Source organism: Pseudoliparis swirei, chromosome 7 (assembly GCF_029220125.1).
Source record: "Pseudoliparis swirei isolate HS2019 ecotype Mariana Trench chromosome 7, NWPU_hadal_v1, whole genome shotgun sequence".
Classification (NCBI taxonomy): Eukaryota; Metazoa; Chordata; class Actinopteri; order Perciformes; family Liparidae; genus Pseudoliparis; species Pseudoliparis swirei.
The window spans coordinates 8,579,471-8,598,119 of NC_079394.1; the positions used below are offsets into that span (position 1 = coordinate 8,579,471).

An 18,649-nucleotide genomic window follows, 5' to 3' on the forward strand; every position below is an offset into this window, starting at 1 on the left:
GGGAGTTCAAGCAAGTTGTTTTCAGACAAGTTAGGCGCTTCCATTGATTTCGGCATACATCCGAGACACAAGGAAACACTGCGTTTCAATTGATAGGCCTACGGTTCGTCTGTTTTGTCCACAGATTTGTAACGTTATAGAGAAATAACATACTATACACTGTTTTATGCGATAGGAGGAAGCGGTGGGTAACTATTCAACCAAGTTAACATTTTAATGTAAAACAATGCATTTTGTTAGATGTTATTTATGCCGATTGTATCAAAATGCCAGTCTGCTGAAAGACGTCTAAGTTCAAGCATTGCAGTTTGGGAAAGTTTGGCAGATCGCGACACACTTTTTATATTTAATATTATTTTAATTGAGTTTTGCGTACGTTCTGTTTGATAGATAGGACGTAGACTAACATCACTCTCTCCAATTACAGTCTTAACTACTGCTGCAATTGCGAACGTTGTGTAAGAAACTAAATATATCCCGTAAAACATGTGATCAAAGTAATGTTATAGTGTGAGATTTGAAACTGTGTCTGTCCACAACGTTTAGCCGACACGTCCGCCTGATGTCGCCGAAAAGGAGGTTCACGTCAGTCTTCTTATTCATGGAATTAATATTCTGTGCTTATTTGACAATCAAAAACGGTGAACAATTTTGTAATCGCCTTACATCATGCTGATTTACTTTTTGCCATATATATTACAGTATTGGGCTATATTCTAGAATGTTTAACTTTGTATCCCCAAGGGCTTTGGAAGGGATGTTTTGATGACACAGGCATGTTGTGATGTTACTGCTCTTCCAAAATGTAGAGAATGGCATGCAGAGTCCCAACTGCTGAAATGAGAACCACATTGAGAGCATGTAAACCTGTTGTTTACACTTGTCATACTCATTGAGTCAAATTCTCAAGTTTTTCTCTGATAAAACAGGAATCAAAACAGTTCGGAGTTGCTTTTAGTTTTTTGTTCAATTAGTCTGTGATTAATGTTTGACATTATTTAGCAGGCTCCTTGGGTAGAGTTAAAGCTCCTGCCAGGTTAGTGAGGCTTGGTTGTGTGTGGGTTGAGTTTAAAATAGTTTTGATGCCATAACCTGAGGTCTCATAATATCATTTGGCATAAATGGATACCTGCACTATATAAATATACTCACTAAGGATGGAATAGTAATGTTTACATAGAGAGCGGCAGAGATGGGTCTCGGTTTGCTCATGAAGAAAGGAAAAGGGATATCTCATTGCTCGTATGAGTTAACGCTGTATATGATGGCATAATGCAATACATACGTGAACGGTTCTCACACTGACGAGATGCTATGTTATCCCCTGTGGTCTCGAAAATGGAAATAAGCACTAAGCAGCAACATTCTAACGATGTCAGGGATGTACTTCATATTTTATGTGATTTCCTGCCAAATGTAGTTGTTGAGTCATTGAAGCGCAGCGTCCAATCTGTAAACGGCATCACCCAGTCACTCTTCCAAATCCTTATTCTTTTGTGTTGGATTTATGCACCAAAATGTCCCCATTAGCGACAGTGGCTGGTGTCAAAACCCAGAAGCATTAGCCTTGACACAGACGGATCTCCTATGGGACATCAAGACCACATTGTCAGCTAGGGGAAGCTTCCCCCTGTCAAGAGTCATCCTCTTCTGCTGATGGAGAATAGCGGCTCAGCCGCACAATTCTTGGAACTAGACAACAAAAGCCCTTGGTATATTGAATCGTCTCCAGCTTTAGTTCCTGTGTGCATAGGGTGCTCAGTATCTTTGCAATTATCTGCCTGAGGGGGCACGGTAAATGATGTCTTTGTCCTCTGCTCCCCTTTTGTATTAAGTTGATTTTTGGAACAGCATAAATAAGCTTGGAATTTATTCCAAGCTCAGAAAAAATGGGAGGCATCCTAGTCTCTCGGTCCACAATTCAGTACTTTGACAAGGGAGAGTGGATTTGATCTCTGTTTTGTTGCTCCGCTCTGTCTTTCGCAAGGTTTTATTTGCAAGGGAAAGAGGGGACACTCATCTGTAATTATATTGAGTTGTTGGACCCCAGTGATTTCACTTACTCCTCTCATGAGTTATCTTACAATCTGATGCACACATTCTGTCCACAGGCAAACATGTCACTGTGTATCATTGAACTGCTGTTGGATTTTAGATGAGGATGGAAAACCATTCGATCCTGGTTGACTTGCAGATGCAGTAGGTTGTTTAATTGAAAATAAGCTTCATTTTCAATACTGTCTGTTGTATAATTATAAATGTACATGCCCCAGTTGAGATTGATGTTATCCCGGTTTACATTGTAAAGTTTTAGTGGCTTTCTAACTCAAAAGAAGATGGTTAACATGAACCAAAATATAAAACACCCACTGATGCTTGTCGATATTGATTTTATTTTTATATTACTTTGTTTCTTTTGTTGTAATTTCCGGCTTCCTTAAGAGAGAGATTATTTTTTTCATCCAGATGATTAGAAGTCTTTCGTGATTCTGTAAATAACTTTAGAACAGAAGAAAAATCTAACGCTTAGCTTTGCTACTGGAATGTAATGCAAGTACATGAGACACTGGGGCTCAATGAATCAAAACAGCGTTGGTGAAATTGAGGGGTTATCAATGTTAATGGGATGATTTTGAAAAAAATTAGCTTGTCCAACAATTTTAATGCCATGGTTTCACTTTAAAAGGGTGTTTACTCCATTGAGACTCTGTTTGTTTGCAGTTTAACTGTGTCACACAGCTAGCTGACACGATTGGGCTTCTCACTGCGGTGCTGCCGAAAGACTAATTAGTATATATGCATTCACTGGACCACATTCCAAAATCTGGAAATGATTCCTCCAAACTAGTTGAAACCACCGTGAAGATAAGGTCATGATTCACCACAGGGTTCCACAGACCCTCTTTAACAGCTAACACAGCACCAGCAGCACTTTTTAGAGGAAATATGTTAATAGGTCGCCACACGCATGGCAGGAAAGAGCCTGCATTTGCCTGCTGAAAACACACCTTTTCCGACTATATCTGGATTAAAACACAGATTAGCACTTCAGTGGCACTTAAATAGCACTTACTTATGGTACTTTTGTAGTTCGACTATGTTGAGGAAATGTTACTTCCTGTATTCTTGTTGTTCTTAGTTTGTACTCTAGGTTGAAATGCACTTATTGTAAGTCGCTTTGGATAAAAGCGTCTGCTAAATGACATGTAATGTAATGTAATGTTGTCTCGCTCACCCAGTCGCATATCTGTGCGAGTTCGGGAACCACAGCGGTAACAATTTATAGTGTTCCACTTTTCTGTGTAAACAAAATGTTGATGCAATAACTCAAAGAAGCCTTTCATAAATCACTCATGATGTGTGAGGCAGTGGTGCACATGTGCTGAGCCAGCACCACAGTGGCAAATGAGGGCGACCCTAGAAATGCCGAATCAGGCCGCCACACCAGTTGTTTGTAAACTTACTCGACAGCCACTGACATGAGCCCATCAGGCGAGGCATTGACATCACAGGGGAGTTATGTGATAAACCCTTTTAGCGCTTTTTTACAGCTGTGGCGGATGACCTCAAGGAGCCTTTTCTCTGTGCATTTGAAGGCAGCTGTACAAAATAGGAGAAAAAAACAAATGTGGCATCTTGTTGATATTGAGTTGCAGCTGCTGACGCAGATGTCTGAAACACTTTAAGATCTCATCCTAGCTTCTTTTTAGTTGCAGTTTATGATCGGTACATAGGAAACTAATGTGAAACTAAAGTTTCTTAATTTTTCCGTATTCCATGTACCCTGCAAGCATTGACCGTTTGTGTCACTGTGCTATCTGTTATTGTTTGGAATGCATCTTTATCTGTGTCTTTCACCAGAGCAATTCCTGTTCATTCCCTTCCACATTGAGAAAAAGAACATGTATACCAATTAGTGGCACTCCTTGTTTAACTCAAATGTCTCTGGTTTGTATTTGATTTGTGGTAAGATCTTTCTCATCCGCATCATTGATTTTACTCCATCTACTCTTACATTTTCTATTTCAGTAATCTCATTGTATGTCTGTTTTAAAATGTAGTACAATTTTGACTGTATTTTCCTTAATATTATGTCTCCTCAGGTCTGTATCACTCAGATCTCAAACCCTGTTGATTACTTGATTATATTAAGGATAATTAGAAACTATTGCCCCACAAATCTGTGCTCTGTTGATATCGGTCCAGACCGGAGAGAGCTTGAAAAACACCCTGAACTGCTACTGCTCAAGCACTAACCCTGTGAAGCAGTGTCACTTTTCGTAAACAGGGCTGGTGAGGATTCCTGCCCCCTTTTGAGGGGCCCATGTGTGTGTTCGTGTGTGTTCGTGTGTGTGTGTGTGTGTGTTTTAACAGTACTTCAGCAGAAGCCAGCTCGAGTTTTCACAGCGGTGTCGTCAACCTGGGTGGTTTTTAAAAATCCCTTTTACAGCCAACACTTAGTTCAGATGTCTCTTTTGTCAAATACAGATGTACCTTTACTGCAAAGAGAGGTCAACATTTTTATTTTATTTGTTACTATTTAATTTTTTTCTGACTACATCCAGCCTTTTCTTTATAGGATGCAACCTCTCATAGATACATATTGTGGTTAAAAATGTTTCCCTTAGTTTTAAATAATATTTCTAAAAATAACAAATGTCAAAATTAAATACAAATTATATATTGAGATACAGTGGCACTATACAAACAAATCAACACCACAGCAAGAGTGGATTTTAATTTGCCTCTGTCGTAATTAGACAGATGCATTAAAACCCTATCATGCGATGTAATTAAAACACCTTCTGTTTTTGTATTTTTTTAAAATATGTACTCTCACAGAGTGAAAACGATAGAACAATACCATTTGTCAGGGGCCTCTAAGTAATGACCGCAGCTTGTCTGATGTTTCACTGAACAAGTCATTTCAGACAGTTATATGCTCAGTTGGTCCAGGGAAGCTCCTGTCACAACTGGCTCTTATATAAACTTTCAGCTTGCCATGTACTTATTAGCATCACTTCATTAAAATATTATCTGCCCTCCCCCATTTGTAGAGTGGCTCACCAAAACGGCACTGCAGCCCATTGTTTCACCCAGATAAAAGGCATTCTTGAATAATTGGCGACCTGCCAGTGGAGTGGCCTCTGATGTAACAGAACCGCGATGTTTGGCATTATAAGAATGTCCCATTTCCATCCGACACTGTGGCACTTTGGGGCCCTTTCATGTGTAGTCTAGCATGCGCATCCCATGGTGCTGGGGACCTCCCGGCCGCCTCGTCCTGATGACAGTCTCTCTCTATGGCACCGTTCTCTTTCATTAAATGCAATATTTCACATCTTGCAAGAGACTATTCATTCATAAATTAGCATTGTTTGCAACAGGGAGGTTGAGGAAAGGCAAACAATGTAGTAGAATGAACAAACATAGATTATCTCACTACTGGTGACTCTCACCATAAAAAAAGGGACACACTTTCTTTCTCTTCCCCCTGTTCTGCCCCCATATTGTGAAGTGGTTGCCCTCATTGCGCAACCTCGCCGCATACACTGTGAGCCCCAAATCGGCTTACACTCTTCAGCCTCAGTCGGAATGGCATTTAGCCCGTTCAAATGTCATCCATGTAATTCTTTTCTATAGTACATCCATTTATATTAAGAGTGCAGGCGGTGCAAGTGTAGCATGCCATGTGCCAAAGTAATTGCTTCCAAATGTCAGAGAAAAACAGCTAAATACAACTATCTCAACAGACTTGAATGATCAAAGTTTACATTAGAACTGTTGTAACTTAAAACATTTAATATATAATTTAGCCGAAGAGTGAGCAAAACTGTCATTACATTTAATGTCACTCACATGGCACACTTGAATTGATTATCGTGTATCACGTAATTTAAAGAGGTCTGAAGAAAGTACAAGTTGGGCTGTGGACCTGTTAACTGTGTGACATGCCTCATGGTTCGGGGGTGTTGGAGTTGGACAGGAACACACCACCTGGACGGCACTTACTGAAAGAAACAGCGGTCGACTTTTACTTTAAATCTATAAAGCGTTTAATTCAAAATCAGGATACAAACAGACAATCATGCACATGGACCCAAATCCAGACCTGATACCAATGGCCTCAGAGCTGGAGAAAGGATGCTGAGCAGAGCGCGCAGCCATTGAAATAATCAACAGGAACAGTTCTGATTGGTCAGAAGAAAAGAGGGCGGTGTCTTTTCATTGGTTCTTGTTCCTCTGCTTCCGCCGTTGTCGCTCCTTCATTGGTTCTTGTGGCCCGCCAATGAATGCATATGTTTGTGAAGGAGTGTGAGACAGGAAGAGAGTTGAGTTAATTGGTTCCTCTCTTTGAAGCCGTCTTTCACTCCTCTCGGGGAGCCTTATCAGTGCAGGAATGAGGGCTGATGCTCTCGTGAAGGTCGTTAAACAAAGGCCTCTTCACATGTGAGAGTGTGTGAGGGTGTGTGAGGGGTCAGTGAGGGGGGGCTCGTGGGTGACTCCGGAGAATAATGGCCCCATCTGGACCTTCCCTTCTCTATCTGCCCGGTGAGTTAAGGTCTATAGTTGCTCTTTCTGAATTATGAATATAATGAGCTCTTTGTTTGTGACCACTTCTAGAATATGCGTGATGCGGGGGAGGGGGGTGCATAAGACTTCCTTAAGTGTATCACTGTTATCTTCTTTAGATCAGTCAGCCGCCAGGGTGCCCTGCCGAAGATTTTAACCCTCATCCAGTCTTTTCCATCTTTACACATAATCTTTATGCACATAATATTAGGGGTAAGCCAAGCAAAAGTATATATTCTTTACAGGGGGTAGATTGTTATTTTCCTTAAATTAAATTCCAACTTCTAACACCCAACACAACACACACACATATTGTGTGTGACATCTCTGACCTCCCATGTGTTTGTTATATGCTGTTACCTGTCTGTGAGGCTGTGAGCTGTATCAACTATGGAGAAGGATTTTTGTTTAATCTTGATGTCTGCAGGGCCGAGTAAATGGTCTTCTCTCCCAGTCACGATTTAAATTGCATCTAGATTTCGCTACTGAAAATCTACTGACTGATGAATTCCTTTGATAAATGCATTCAGATGGGAATAGATGGTCCATGGAGCAATCAAAGTGCCCGTCTGGCCCCAATATACTTGAGCTTATCTTGTGTCCCCTCTCCCCTTCTATATCTCTTATACTTTTAGCCCAGTCCAGACCACAAGTGTCGCCTAAGAGTGTTGGTTTGCTACCTGTCTGGCATGGGGGTCTTCCAGTCTGGGTCATTCCCACAGTCCAGAACTGAGGTCAAAGGGAAAGCTCATAAACACGCGGGCCCCCTACTAAGGTCTGGTCTTCAGCTGCCTGGCCAGCCACAAATATGTTTCTGCTTAGATGTGAGGGCCCCCACACACCTGTGAGGAATTACGGCCAGCATGTTTGAAGAAATACCCTCCCCAGGGTTCCCCAAGCATGCAATACAGGCAAAACACAGGCTTTGGTATAAAGGCATAACTGCAGAGTTGAATAGTTCAGTTTAAAGCTGGTTTATGTTGGTGAGTAATCAGCCCACAAGTCAAGTGTATTATTTGCTAATAGGTACCTTGGTTATTGGTTCCTTTTGACAAAAAGAACTAAATCACTTAGTGGCCTTTAGCTGATGACGTGACTCATCTTAGAATTCAGGCAGAATATAACATAATACTGCTCAATACTTTCTTGAATTTCATAAATGTTTGCATGAGAATCAAAAGCACCAACTCTGGCAGTATTTTTGCTGAATGAATCACATTAGTTGTCACTTTGAGAGGGGTGTCAGTTAGTCCCTGAAATAAACCTCAAAGTGTAAAATTCTTTAGGAGAAATTTCTTAAAAACCGGTTTGAAATTATGACATGACTAATATAATGTGACTCATATTGCAGGTGTACTTTGACTGTGGTGCCAAGGTGGATGTGGTGGACGTCCAAGGCCTCATTCTGTCCCCTGGCTTCCCCTACAACTACTCCTCTGGGACACATTGCGTTTGGCAGTTCTTTGTGCCTGTTGATTACCAGCTTATTCTGGAGATATTTGACTTTGATGTGTTTGAAAACCATGACTCTGCTGCACAGTACTCTGCTTTCTCAAATTTTGCAGTGGAAGAGGCAGAGAGAGAGGAAGAGGTGACTTTCACTCCTGGCAGCTTAGCGGCAGATAAAAGTTCATCAGCAGCTAAAGAGCCCATGCTTCAAAGTGTAGGGGATGTCGCAAAAACTCAGCAGTCCTCCCAAGATGCCGAGGTCAAGCAAGTAGTGGTCCAGGAACATTCCACAAAGATGGAGATTGCCAAAGTCTCAAATTCTGCCAAAAGATCCACAGATGCCTCCTCTGGCCTTTCTTCGCCGCCATCAACCTTCTCTCTCCTCCTCCTACCTGGGGCTGTGCCTCCAGAAGACAAGGCTGTCAACTCCGTCTCCTCGTTTCACCTTGTGGGAGACCTCGGTTCCAGTTCTAACCCAAGCACAGTTGTGCAAGAGACCACCCTTGCCTCGCCACACTCCGCTGAAACGCCAGCTGTGAGCCCAGAAACCCAGCACTCGGTGCTCGACGCCTGCCCCCACGATGTTCTCTACATCTCGGACCTCATGACCTTCTCCTCCAGGTTCTGCGGGTCCAACCGGCCTCCGAGCAACCAGCTGGTTTTCGGTTCCAGCCATGAGATGGTGGAGGTCATCATAGAGCTCATCACCACCACCCACTGGGGCCGCGGTTTCGCTCTTCTCTTCCACTACCACAACCTGACTGAGCCAGGGGGGGATCGCCGGGCCCCGGCTCCTCCCACAGCCAGCAAGGTAGATTCTTTGCTGGCTGCTGTGAGTGGAGCCGCCTTCTTCGCAATGATACTTACGATTGCCCTCTGCATCATATTCAGGTAACATCAGTATCATTTATTCATATAATATTTACTTTATTTATAGGATGATAAGATACAAATAGATTGGGGACAATAACCCAATGGTCAGATTAATGTCAACTCCATTATGGTTATTGACTTCTATTTGCTACTATTGAGCTGCAATAGAAAGATTAACTAACAAAATACAAGCTGAAAAGTTATTAAAGACAGAAATCAGCCACTAGGTGAAGCTTTTGTTGAGTCATGATTAATAAGAAAATAACCGTCTGGAGATGTTAGTTTCTATTTTTACAAAGATAATATGCATTGTAGCTTTTAGTTTAAATTAAAACTAGCAAATGTTTTTTACAAGTAAATACTTTTCCTCTGGTCTCAACAGGTTGATCTTTTATTTCAGATTAAAATGTCTCGGCAACATTCGGATTGATTGCCTTGAATTCTGACATTTATGTTATGCAGAGGATGACTCCTCATAATCTTTTGGTGATTCTGTCCATTTTCATCAGTTCAAATGCTTTCCTTTCTTTTTTAAAAACAAACTCCATTTAACTGAGTTCTTAGCTGTTATTTTCCTGACTAAAAGCACAAGTCTTATCTAGGATTTCTCCCGTGAATGTAAATGGGCTGGTTCAACAGTAAATGCACACACTCGGATGTACACACTTGCACATACACAATCACCTCCTTGTTATGTTGACTCAGCTGGAAGCATCAGTCCCTGATGTGGTGACCCTCGGTGATTAGTTGGGTTTGGTTGCAACTGTGCGGCTTCCTTGATGTGGAGCATTCTCACCATAGACAGCGGGGCATTCAAGGTACAGCACCTGGCATCAATTCCAGCACACAAAAACAACATAGGCTGCATGAAAGTGAATGGGCGGGGAAACGGGGACAAGGAGAATTAAAGCTCCATGTGAGTTTGGTACCGATAGCATTGTCAGACAATCAAAAGGTGTAATTTACAAGCTGTTCCCTCTTGTCCATCCCAGGGGACAATGAACACAGGCTGAGGGGTTACGTTTGGAGGTTTGTAATACTATCTGTTCTACCACGCAGACTGTTTTACCCTACTAGTCGAGATAGATTAAAACTCAGCAATGTTTAGCTTTGTGTCAGCCTTAGTATTCAATTTGTTGTGAGAAGCACCTCTGTTTGATGATTTGTGTTCAGTTCCAGTGCAGCTCAGTGTCTCCACAGGTTCTCACTATTAATGAAAGGAAAATAGGAAACACATGTTTAATAAAATGAAAGTGTAATTTGCAACACCAGCCATTCAGAAGCTCGGGAATGCATTTCATAGAAACTAACAAGCAGGCTTTTTCTCATTCCCTATTACTTTAAATGAGTTCGCAAAAATCCCTGGAAAACAACAAGCCTGGTGTGCAGGGCAAGATAGTGCAAGTTTAAAGCACCAATAACTCCCAAGGTCCCCTCTGGCCAGAAAACAATCAAAAAGGGGTTGCCCTCAGTTGACCGGCGGCTGGTAATGAACTTATTCAGATGTAAGAGTCATTTTTAATAAGACCTGCATTGCTGCATGCTTCATTGGTTCATGTGGACTACAGAACTGAAAATGAAAGTTTTAGTGATATTGGTTAGTTTCTCACTCATGAAATAATTTTATATTTATAGCCACTGTAGAAGCAAAATACTTAAAGAAATATACTTTAAAAAGTGACAGCCGTGCTTCCCCCCTGGAAAAGAAAAGAAAGCACAACAAAATCTCGGTAACAACTACTATGAACTGCTAGAGTTGTGGCATGTGTGAATGCAAGATTGTGATGCATTTTTCGTCATCATCCAACACCACAATAGAGCAACTATTAAGGGTAAACTAGCCACAGGGATGCTGAAGCTATTTCATTTTTTATATTTCTGGTAAGATCGTTAACACCCAGAGGGATTTTTTTCATTCTTGGGGAAAACTCTGCGAAAAGTGTCTTTAATTCTAAACTAAATTGCTTTGGTACTGTATGTTTCCAGACCCAAACTGTGTCCAAAAAGAGCGAGCTCCTGTGCATCCAGTAACTCTGAGGTACGGACACGACCGTGTACTCCCTGTTTCTTCCCGTATCTTCTCCCTTTGTCCTCTCTACAAGTGTCCCCCCCCCCCCTCCCCCAGATGTCTTTTTCTCTCTATTGTTTTTTTGGCAGTTCGACATTTCTCTGAAAACAGAGCTTTATCCGGGATCACTGGACATTTCATTTAATATTCTTTGCCCCTGAAGTCTACTGCTGGAGCACTGCCCCTCCACGCCCCACAGAGCAGCACCACCTACGGTTCACATCAGATCATACCGTTTGGAAATGTAGGATGATCTACCAGATGATGAAGCAGTTTATAGTGATTTACATTGTGAAATATTAAGTTGTAAACTGCTGAAATTGGTACTTGGAGTCATTCGGATTCTCCACATCAATTTCTACATTTTGTCAGTTGACACGAGGTTTGTATATCAATAATGTTACAGCCTGTTAGCTTAAACTTTACAATAAAAATTACTTTGCTGCAAGATGTTATTGCTACGAAGACACATCCAGCAGGGATAATGAGAGCCAAAATGAAACATGATCAACAAGTCTATGTCCTTACTCATTTTTCAGAATGCTGATTTAACAAAAATACATTTAATTCAAGGGTCTGTTTACAGGTGCTAGGGAGAGCAACTCCATATGTTAAAATAGCTCTAAGCCTTTTGCGGCACTAGAGAACGCTGGGTGAAAGCCGATAAATGTCTTTAATTAATGCCGCTTGAGTCACGGTTTGGGGTTAAAGAGAGATGCATGTTTATAAATTATAACAATTGGGGGCGAGAGATGTGAGCTTTGCAGACCTGTAGCCAACTCCTGATCTCTGCTTGAGATTAGTAGCTCAAGCAGCTACTAAAATAACACACCTGCATCTTTCATAGTTGTCTAATGGATTCATTATATGAGACGTAAACCCAGGAAATGGCTTTGGTTGGCTTGAGGCTTGATGCCCTATGAGAACTGCTGTATTGAACATGTTTGGTGGTATGATGATGCCTGTGGTGTTGTAGGTGCTACAGGGGGTCCAGAGCACCGAGGCTGAGGTCAGCGAGCTTCAGCTGATGGCTGAGAATAAAAGCAACCTGGAAGCAACCACAGAGAAGGACAACAACAATGACAGCCCGCCACACACAGGTTAGGACGACATACACCTGCACACACATTGGATCGATTGATTTATTGGATTGCTGTTGCAAAGATTAAAGGTACTGTATTGATGATGAACATCCTTTTTTTTTTTTAATCCTAAAATATACTGTATTACTAAGAGGTATTGCAGCAAACCCAAAGCTCATACAATGCACAATATGGATGTCAAACATTTTTATTTAGATAACATGTTAAGACTTTTGACTTCAATATTCCAAGGAATGATGATAATACTTTCAGGAATATAAATCTACCGTTAATTCAATCCTGGCAAACCACTGAGCTGCTAAAGTTGTAGTTCTTCTTTTATTTAATACAAGTAAATTGCGACTTTTCTTCCAGGAGTTCTCCTGGGAAAAATTGAACAAACACTGAGCGTTACAGGCTTCACATAACTATTGCGTTATAAATATGTCGTACAATATGACTTTCAATTAAAACAAACTGTAATGGTTATAGGTACTGGATCCCAAAAGCACGACAAACACAGGAATGCAGGAGGAGGCTGTTTACTTAATCTTTCAGGCAGGGTCAAAACCGGGTGGTCTGTAAAACAGGGCAACAAATCCAATAGGGGCAGGCAAAAATCTCCAGTCGGGTGAACAGGCAAACAGGGTCGTAACAGGCAGATCAGAACGAGTACTAGGAATTCGCTGGAAAGTTTGGCGGTGACACACAAGACAATCTGGCAGAGGACAAGTGGAAGTGAGGGAGCTAAATAGTGAGGGACTAATGAGGGGATGGGCTGCAGGTGAGAAGGGCGTGAGGACCAGGTGAAGGTAATGAGGGACAATCAGGTGAGGATGCCAGGATCTGGAATGACAGGAGAGTTAATTAAACAGGGAAGCAGGATGAATTTAACTAGGAAGGTGGGGAACTCTGTGGACTCTGAGCTGGTCTGTAGAGTTTTCAATGGAAAGGGACATTGCATTAGTTTAGCAGCAGCACACAGGGTTGATTCTGGAACAATCCAAAGGCTTCTCTCTCTCTCTCTTTCTTTCTCTCTCAGTGGGACTGAACCCAGGCTGAGAGATTTGTGGGTTGTGGCATTTAACCCACAAAGCAGCCTGGGAGTAGTTTGAACAACAGGGGACTACAGTCCCCCTCTCTGTGTGCTCGAGTCACGGTGTAAGGAGTTTACACCAAAACACATTGAGATTAGCCTACTCTGCATGTTGTTTTATTGAACCCTCTAAATTGCAGTACAGCACCATATGCTCTGCAGTTTTTCGAAATGGCAAACAGTCCTTACTTAAAGAAGTAGGGAGCATTAAATCAATGTGGCGCATTAGTATAAATTACATCTCGATGGTGAAAGATGTTTTAATGTACAATATTTAAATGTACACAATTACAATATGTATATGGAACTGCTGTGTACTCTAACCCATGTGTACTGTTGCAGTAAGCATTGTAGTTCAATACAACTATACCAAATGGCCATGTCATTAATACTCTTAGTATATTTCTACTTTATTCTGTTTTTGCAGGCATTGCAGGTGGTGACATTTTTCAAAGTGTAGAGCTGGACCTCTCCTGCAGCGGTTTGACTGAACTCGACCTTGGTCCAGATGAGGTTTTCATCGCATCTTCAGCCACTAGCCCAAGTAGGCTGCCCTTCTCACCTCACACGGTAAGGCGCAGTTTCAGTACAGTTGTTATCACCTAGGTAGGACTAAACTTACACTAAACATTCATGAGGCATAACATCCAGCATAATGCTAGTGACGTGCCTCTATGCATTGGAGTTGCTTGGTCCACCACTTTGGTCCAGACTGAAATATCTCAACACAAGTTCTATATGAAAGCAGCCTTGATGCTATACAGTGAAGATTGAAACTGTCTTTTTGATCTCAAGGCCAAATTAGCAGTGGGTGATCTCCTCGCTTGGAGGAAATTATCCCTAAACTTATGAACATCAGAGGTGGCAGGGCATTAATTGCTTTTAATTGACCCAGTGTTGCAAAAAATATGATAATAAGACTGACACCATATTATAGTCTTACGCGTGGTGCAGTCTAAAACTACGATGACACAAATGGGAAATGAGTATAATTATAAAATGAAAGAAGGGTTAAAAAACAGTTCAACCAAGCATGTTTTTCTTTGCTTTCTTTTTTATTCTCTTGGGATAAGAGTTGGCATGAACCAGCTTTGGCGGCTTTTTGAAGGACTGGCAAGCTTTTTTGCAGCCTAGGCTAATGGAGTATTATCTAAACGGACAGATTTACAACTCCAATTGTGTGTGTGTGTTTGTGTGTCATGCACGCTTTGGCACACAGTGTGTGGTCTGCCTGTGTGTGTCCTCGATGCAGACGTCCATGTAAATAATGTTTGAGAAATGCTGCTGAGGCTAACAGCAGCCAGGGTCACTGGAAAATACCATATTCACCTTCTCAATGTCATCACTTGGTGGACTTCCTTGTTAGTGGGGTATTTTCAAGACCCCCCCCCCATACAAAGATGTACATTAAGCCATAAATCCCCATTTGATAAAATGTTGTTGCAAAAGACCCCTTTGTTAGAGAGCTTCAATTTAGTGACAATACTGTGACGATAAGACTTTAAAACCCGGATCAAGAGTTGTCAAGATCAAAAAGGTCTTGTACGTTCCTTGCTATCCTAAATTCAACAGACTTAAGTCAACTGTTTGTTTTTCTGGGGAGGGTCAAACTCCTCCAGGTGCCTCCTAAGTGTCTCAGACTGTACCTATGGAACCGTGGCTTACAAGCGACTGTGTTAGGTGATTTGTCACCTCGTGTCTCAAATATAAAAGTTACCATTGTGTTTGTGGAGCTTTAGGGACTAAAAGAAAATGTTTCTTTAAACCCTGAGCTAATTCTTGTCCAGACAAAGCTAGCTGCTAGTGACTCAGTGTAAAGGATTATCTGGACTACTTCTTTGTCTGATGGTTGCAACCTCTAAAACCTTCCCCCTCCCCCAATCAACAGCAGCTGACCGATCAAGAAGGATAATGTTGCCGTTGTACATCTAATTTAATTCAGTTTATTTTGTATAGCCCATTCTCACAAATTACATATTTGCCTCAGAGTGCTTTACAATCTGTACACATAGACATCCCAGTCCCAGAACCTCACATCGGATCAGGAAAAACTCCCAAACAACCCTTCACGGGGAAAAAAGGGAAGAAACCTTCAGGAGAGCAACAGAGGAGGATCCCTCTCCAAGATGGACAGGTGCAATAGATGCCATGTGTACAGAAGGACAGATTTAGAGTTAAAACACATTCAATTAATATGACAGAGTGTATGAATAGTTGGTAGTAGGCATGGACCACGATCCAGACCTCCATGATCCATCAGGCAGATGGAGGTAGAGAGGAGGAGTGGGCGGGGCATCAGTAGCGCCATGGCATCAGACCCAGCCAGGTCCAATGGACCCGATGAAACGTGAGGCACAAGGACTCCAGGGAGGAAGAAGAGTTAATAATGTGCAATGGAGAGATGAAAATGTATCCATAAGAAGAGAGAGAAGAGGAGAGAGGTGCTCAGTGCATCCTAAACGTCCCCCAGCAGCCTATAAGCCGATAGCAGCATCTCTAGGGGCTGGACCAGGTGGACCCGATTCAGCCCGAACTATAAGCGCTATCGAAGAGGAAAGTCTTCAGTCTACTCTACATGAGGTGACTGTGTCTACCTCCTGGACTGAAGGTGGAAGCTGGTTCCATAAAAGAGGAGCTTGATAACTGAAGGCTCTGGCTCCCACACTCTGGACAGGTCGCCAGTCCATCTCAGGGCACATATAGAGACAGACAACCATTCGTGCTCACATTCACAACAATGAGCAATTTAGAGATCAATTAACCTGAGCTGCATGTCTTTGGACTGTGGGAGGAACACGCAGAGAACAGGCAAACTCTGCACAGAAAGACCGCCTCGACCGGGAATTGAACCTACGACCTCCCCTCGCTGTGAGGCGACAGTGCTAGCCACTACACTACTTAACAGCCAAAAAGATTCAAATCAATCCAAACCAACCCCCGCTGTTCTGTTGATAGCTTGACCTTACTTAATAAATAATGATTTCACATTAATACGTGATCCACAAATACGTGGCTGGCTGGTTTTGGGATTGAGAGGGCCAAGCTGATCAGCACAGTTCCTTCTTTTTAATCCATTCATGCAGAACACAACACAATCTACAGAGAGAAACTTGGGTGTTGGGAGGAATTGTAGAAGGTGCAATCAGCAGACTGACCGCCAGTCAATTGCTAATACGCCAAAGATTGTGTTGCTGCATGCAGTGATACTACATTGTGAGTGATGAATCTAGTTGACAGCAAATGAAGTGTTTGGCAATAATGAGAAATGCTCTTATTGTTTGAGAGCAGGGAATGAAACCAGTCACCTGCCAAATACAGGGGGAATGTTGACACATTGCAAGTAATCTGCCATGAAGGGAGATATGTTCCTTTTAAATGAAGAAACATTTTAATAAAAAAGAAGTGATTCCTTAATTTAAAATACTCAGTCAATACAATGACCCTTGTCTATGCAAAATGTGATAGTATATTATGCCATTTCCAATTTTTTCAGGCAGGTAAAGACAACATGGCTTCCAGTGGACATGCTACTGTATCTTGTTTAAAAGCACTGAAGGGCCAGACTACTCATTAATACCTTTATTCAATCCGTCTCAGCAGAGGGAGAGCTTTCTTCATCACAGTGACACCGGTCCCAACTCTGCAGGTGATTGGCCCTCACCAGTCTCCAACATCTCATCCACTGATACCAGATCTGCCAAGGACGGCAGCGATGGCTGTGTCAGACCGAGAGCATGGAGCGTACGCACCTTCCAGGACTTCCTCCCTCCACTGCCACAGCTGCACAAGAAGTGGTGCAGCTGGAACTCCAACAGTCCCTTCACCAAGCTGGTGGACAGCGTCAGTACTATAACCATTGATTACACGTTGTTTTAAACATTTAAACTTGTGGTGCATGCCGGCTCACTAGCATGGCTAGCTGAAATACTTGAATGGAACGTGAATGTTGTTTTTCTTCTGTAAAGTCTAAATGTCTGCATCTTGTTTCCTATCATTCCAGGCTCCATCTAGTCTGGTAGCTGACTGCAGAGGGGAGAACAGCAGGAGGGTGTTCTCGGATGTTCACCTAGACGCTACGGCCGACCACAGCTCTCTCTTCGACTCGTCCATGAGCAACGCCTCCTTCCCTCTTTCGCAGCCCGCCCAGAGGCAAAGGCGTCTCAACTCCGCCAGCAACCTGCGACGCTCCCGCTTCACGGGGCCTTGCTTCGGCCTGCTTTCCGGGTCGACGGACCCAACTAAAGCCTCTGGGGTTCCTCATGCCCAAGGCTCCCCATCAGAACCCAGCTCTGGCTCTTCTCCCGCCAGCCAAAGTCAGCTCGAGAGCGGCCAGGCAGGAAAGAGGCGTGAGTTCCCAGGTGAGAGTGACCACATCATTGTGCCTGTGTTTGCCATCTCTGAGGAGGAGGACCGGCAGCCTCTCGTCTCAGCGGAGCACCTTAACCAGATCTCTGCGTCCGCTGCGTTGAATGGATTGGTCAAGGGGAAGGAGCCTGTCATTGGAAACACTAGCTTCAGCCCACAGAGCCAGCGGACCAGACCAGAGTGGAGGCCATGGGGCAGCCAGGTGTCAGGAGGGGTCGGTCCGCTCACCACCATGTCCGAGTCGAGCACAGTCTATGACGGCAAGCCGTCTCTCAGTCAGTCCACGGTGCTGTTCAGTGTGACCAACCAGATGTGACCTGACGGGCTTTAAGTGGTTGAACAGAGCAGAGACTCTAGTGGGCCAGTTTTGCATTTATGAACTTGCTTTGTGTAACGTGTAACATAATTCTTTAATTTCTAAAATCAACTTTTTCAAAATGAATACCACGTATACTGTAGCCTCCTGCTGGTGAACATAGTTGTTTTTTAAATTTTTTTATATAATTGTGTTTGGACAAATATGGAATATTATGCTGCTTATTGAGCCATGGCAATGAGTGCTGTGGTATTATGTAAAAGAAGATTTCAGAGCAAGTACTCCAGAATCCTGAATAAGGAGCACTTATGAACCAGTTTGATGCTCTTCAGTGAGTACATTAATATTAATGTTGCAACAGTGTTTTCATATCGTATGTACTCCTAAAACTGATACTGGATTATCAAAGGGAAATCTAAATATCGTAATTGTATAGTAAATAAAGTAAAAGCATATAGTGTACTAATAATAACTAGTATGTAGTAAAAAGGAGAACTAGCCATCACAGGGGTATTTAAAATGAGTTATGAATTAATGTTACGTTTTTAATAAAGGCTGTTATTCACAATGCTGTTTCCCAAATTTGTTGTAATCACGAAGAGGAACAAAGTTAGACCAACATTAGAATCGGATGTCAGGATCGAGTGCGGAGTTTCTTTTAGCCAGTATCTTTAGGACATTCAATACTACTTTTTAATGCCATACTATCCTGACATTTTACATACAATACTACACTGACTTGTTCGACTTTTCAACATAATACACACAATTCTTCTTAACATCCTCTTTAAATGACTTTACACAGATTTGAAATGGTCAACATGTGG

At 42.3% G+C, this 18,649-nt stretch overlaps 1 protein-coding gene across 1 annotated transcript; it reads left to right on the plus strand.

Moving 5' to 3' along the window:
• The first annotated feature begins 6,533 nt into the window (after positions 1–6,533).
• si:dkey-112e17.1 (uncharacterized) lies at positions 6,534–18,390 on the plus strand. Its single transcript, XM_056419893.1, has 7 exons — positions 6,534–6,552; positions 7,925–8,913; positions 10,882–10,933; positions 11,940–12,063; positions 13,569–13,711; positions 16,739–16,981; positions 17,142–18,390. Exons 2-7 carry the CDS (start codon positions 8,225–8,227, stop codon positions 17,820–17,822), a joined length of 1,932 nt encoding a protein of 643 aa, XP_056275868.1. The 5' UTR covers positions 6,534–6,552; positions 7,925–8,224; the 3' UTR covers positions 17,823–18,390.
• Positions 18,391–18,649: the final 259 nt, after the last annotated feature.

Coding starts and splice junctions, on each gene's coding strand:
- si:dkey-112e17.1 (XM_056419893.1), top strand. CDS start 8,225: ATGCTTCAAAGTGTAGGGGATGTCGCAAAAACTCAGCAGTCCTCCCAA. Junction 8,914..10,881: donor GCCCTCTGCATCATATTCAG/GTAACATCAGTA, acceptor GTATGTTTCCAG/ACCCAAACTGTGTCCAAAAA. Junction 16,982..17,141: donor TCACCAAGCTGGTGGACAGC/GTCAGTACTATA, acceptor CTATCATTCCAG/GCTCCATCTAGTCTGGTAGC.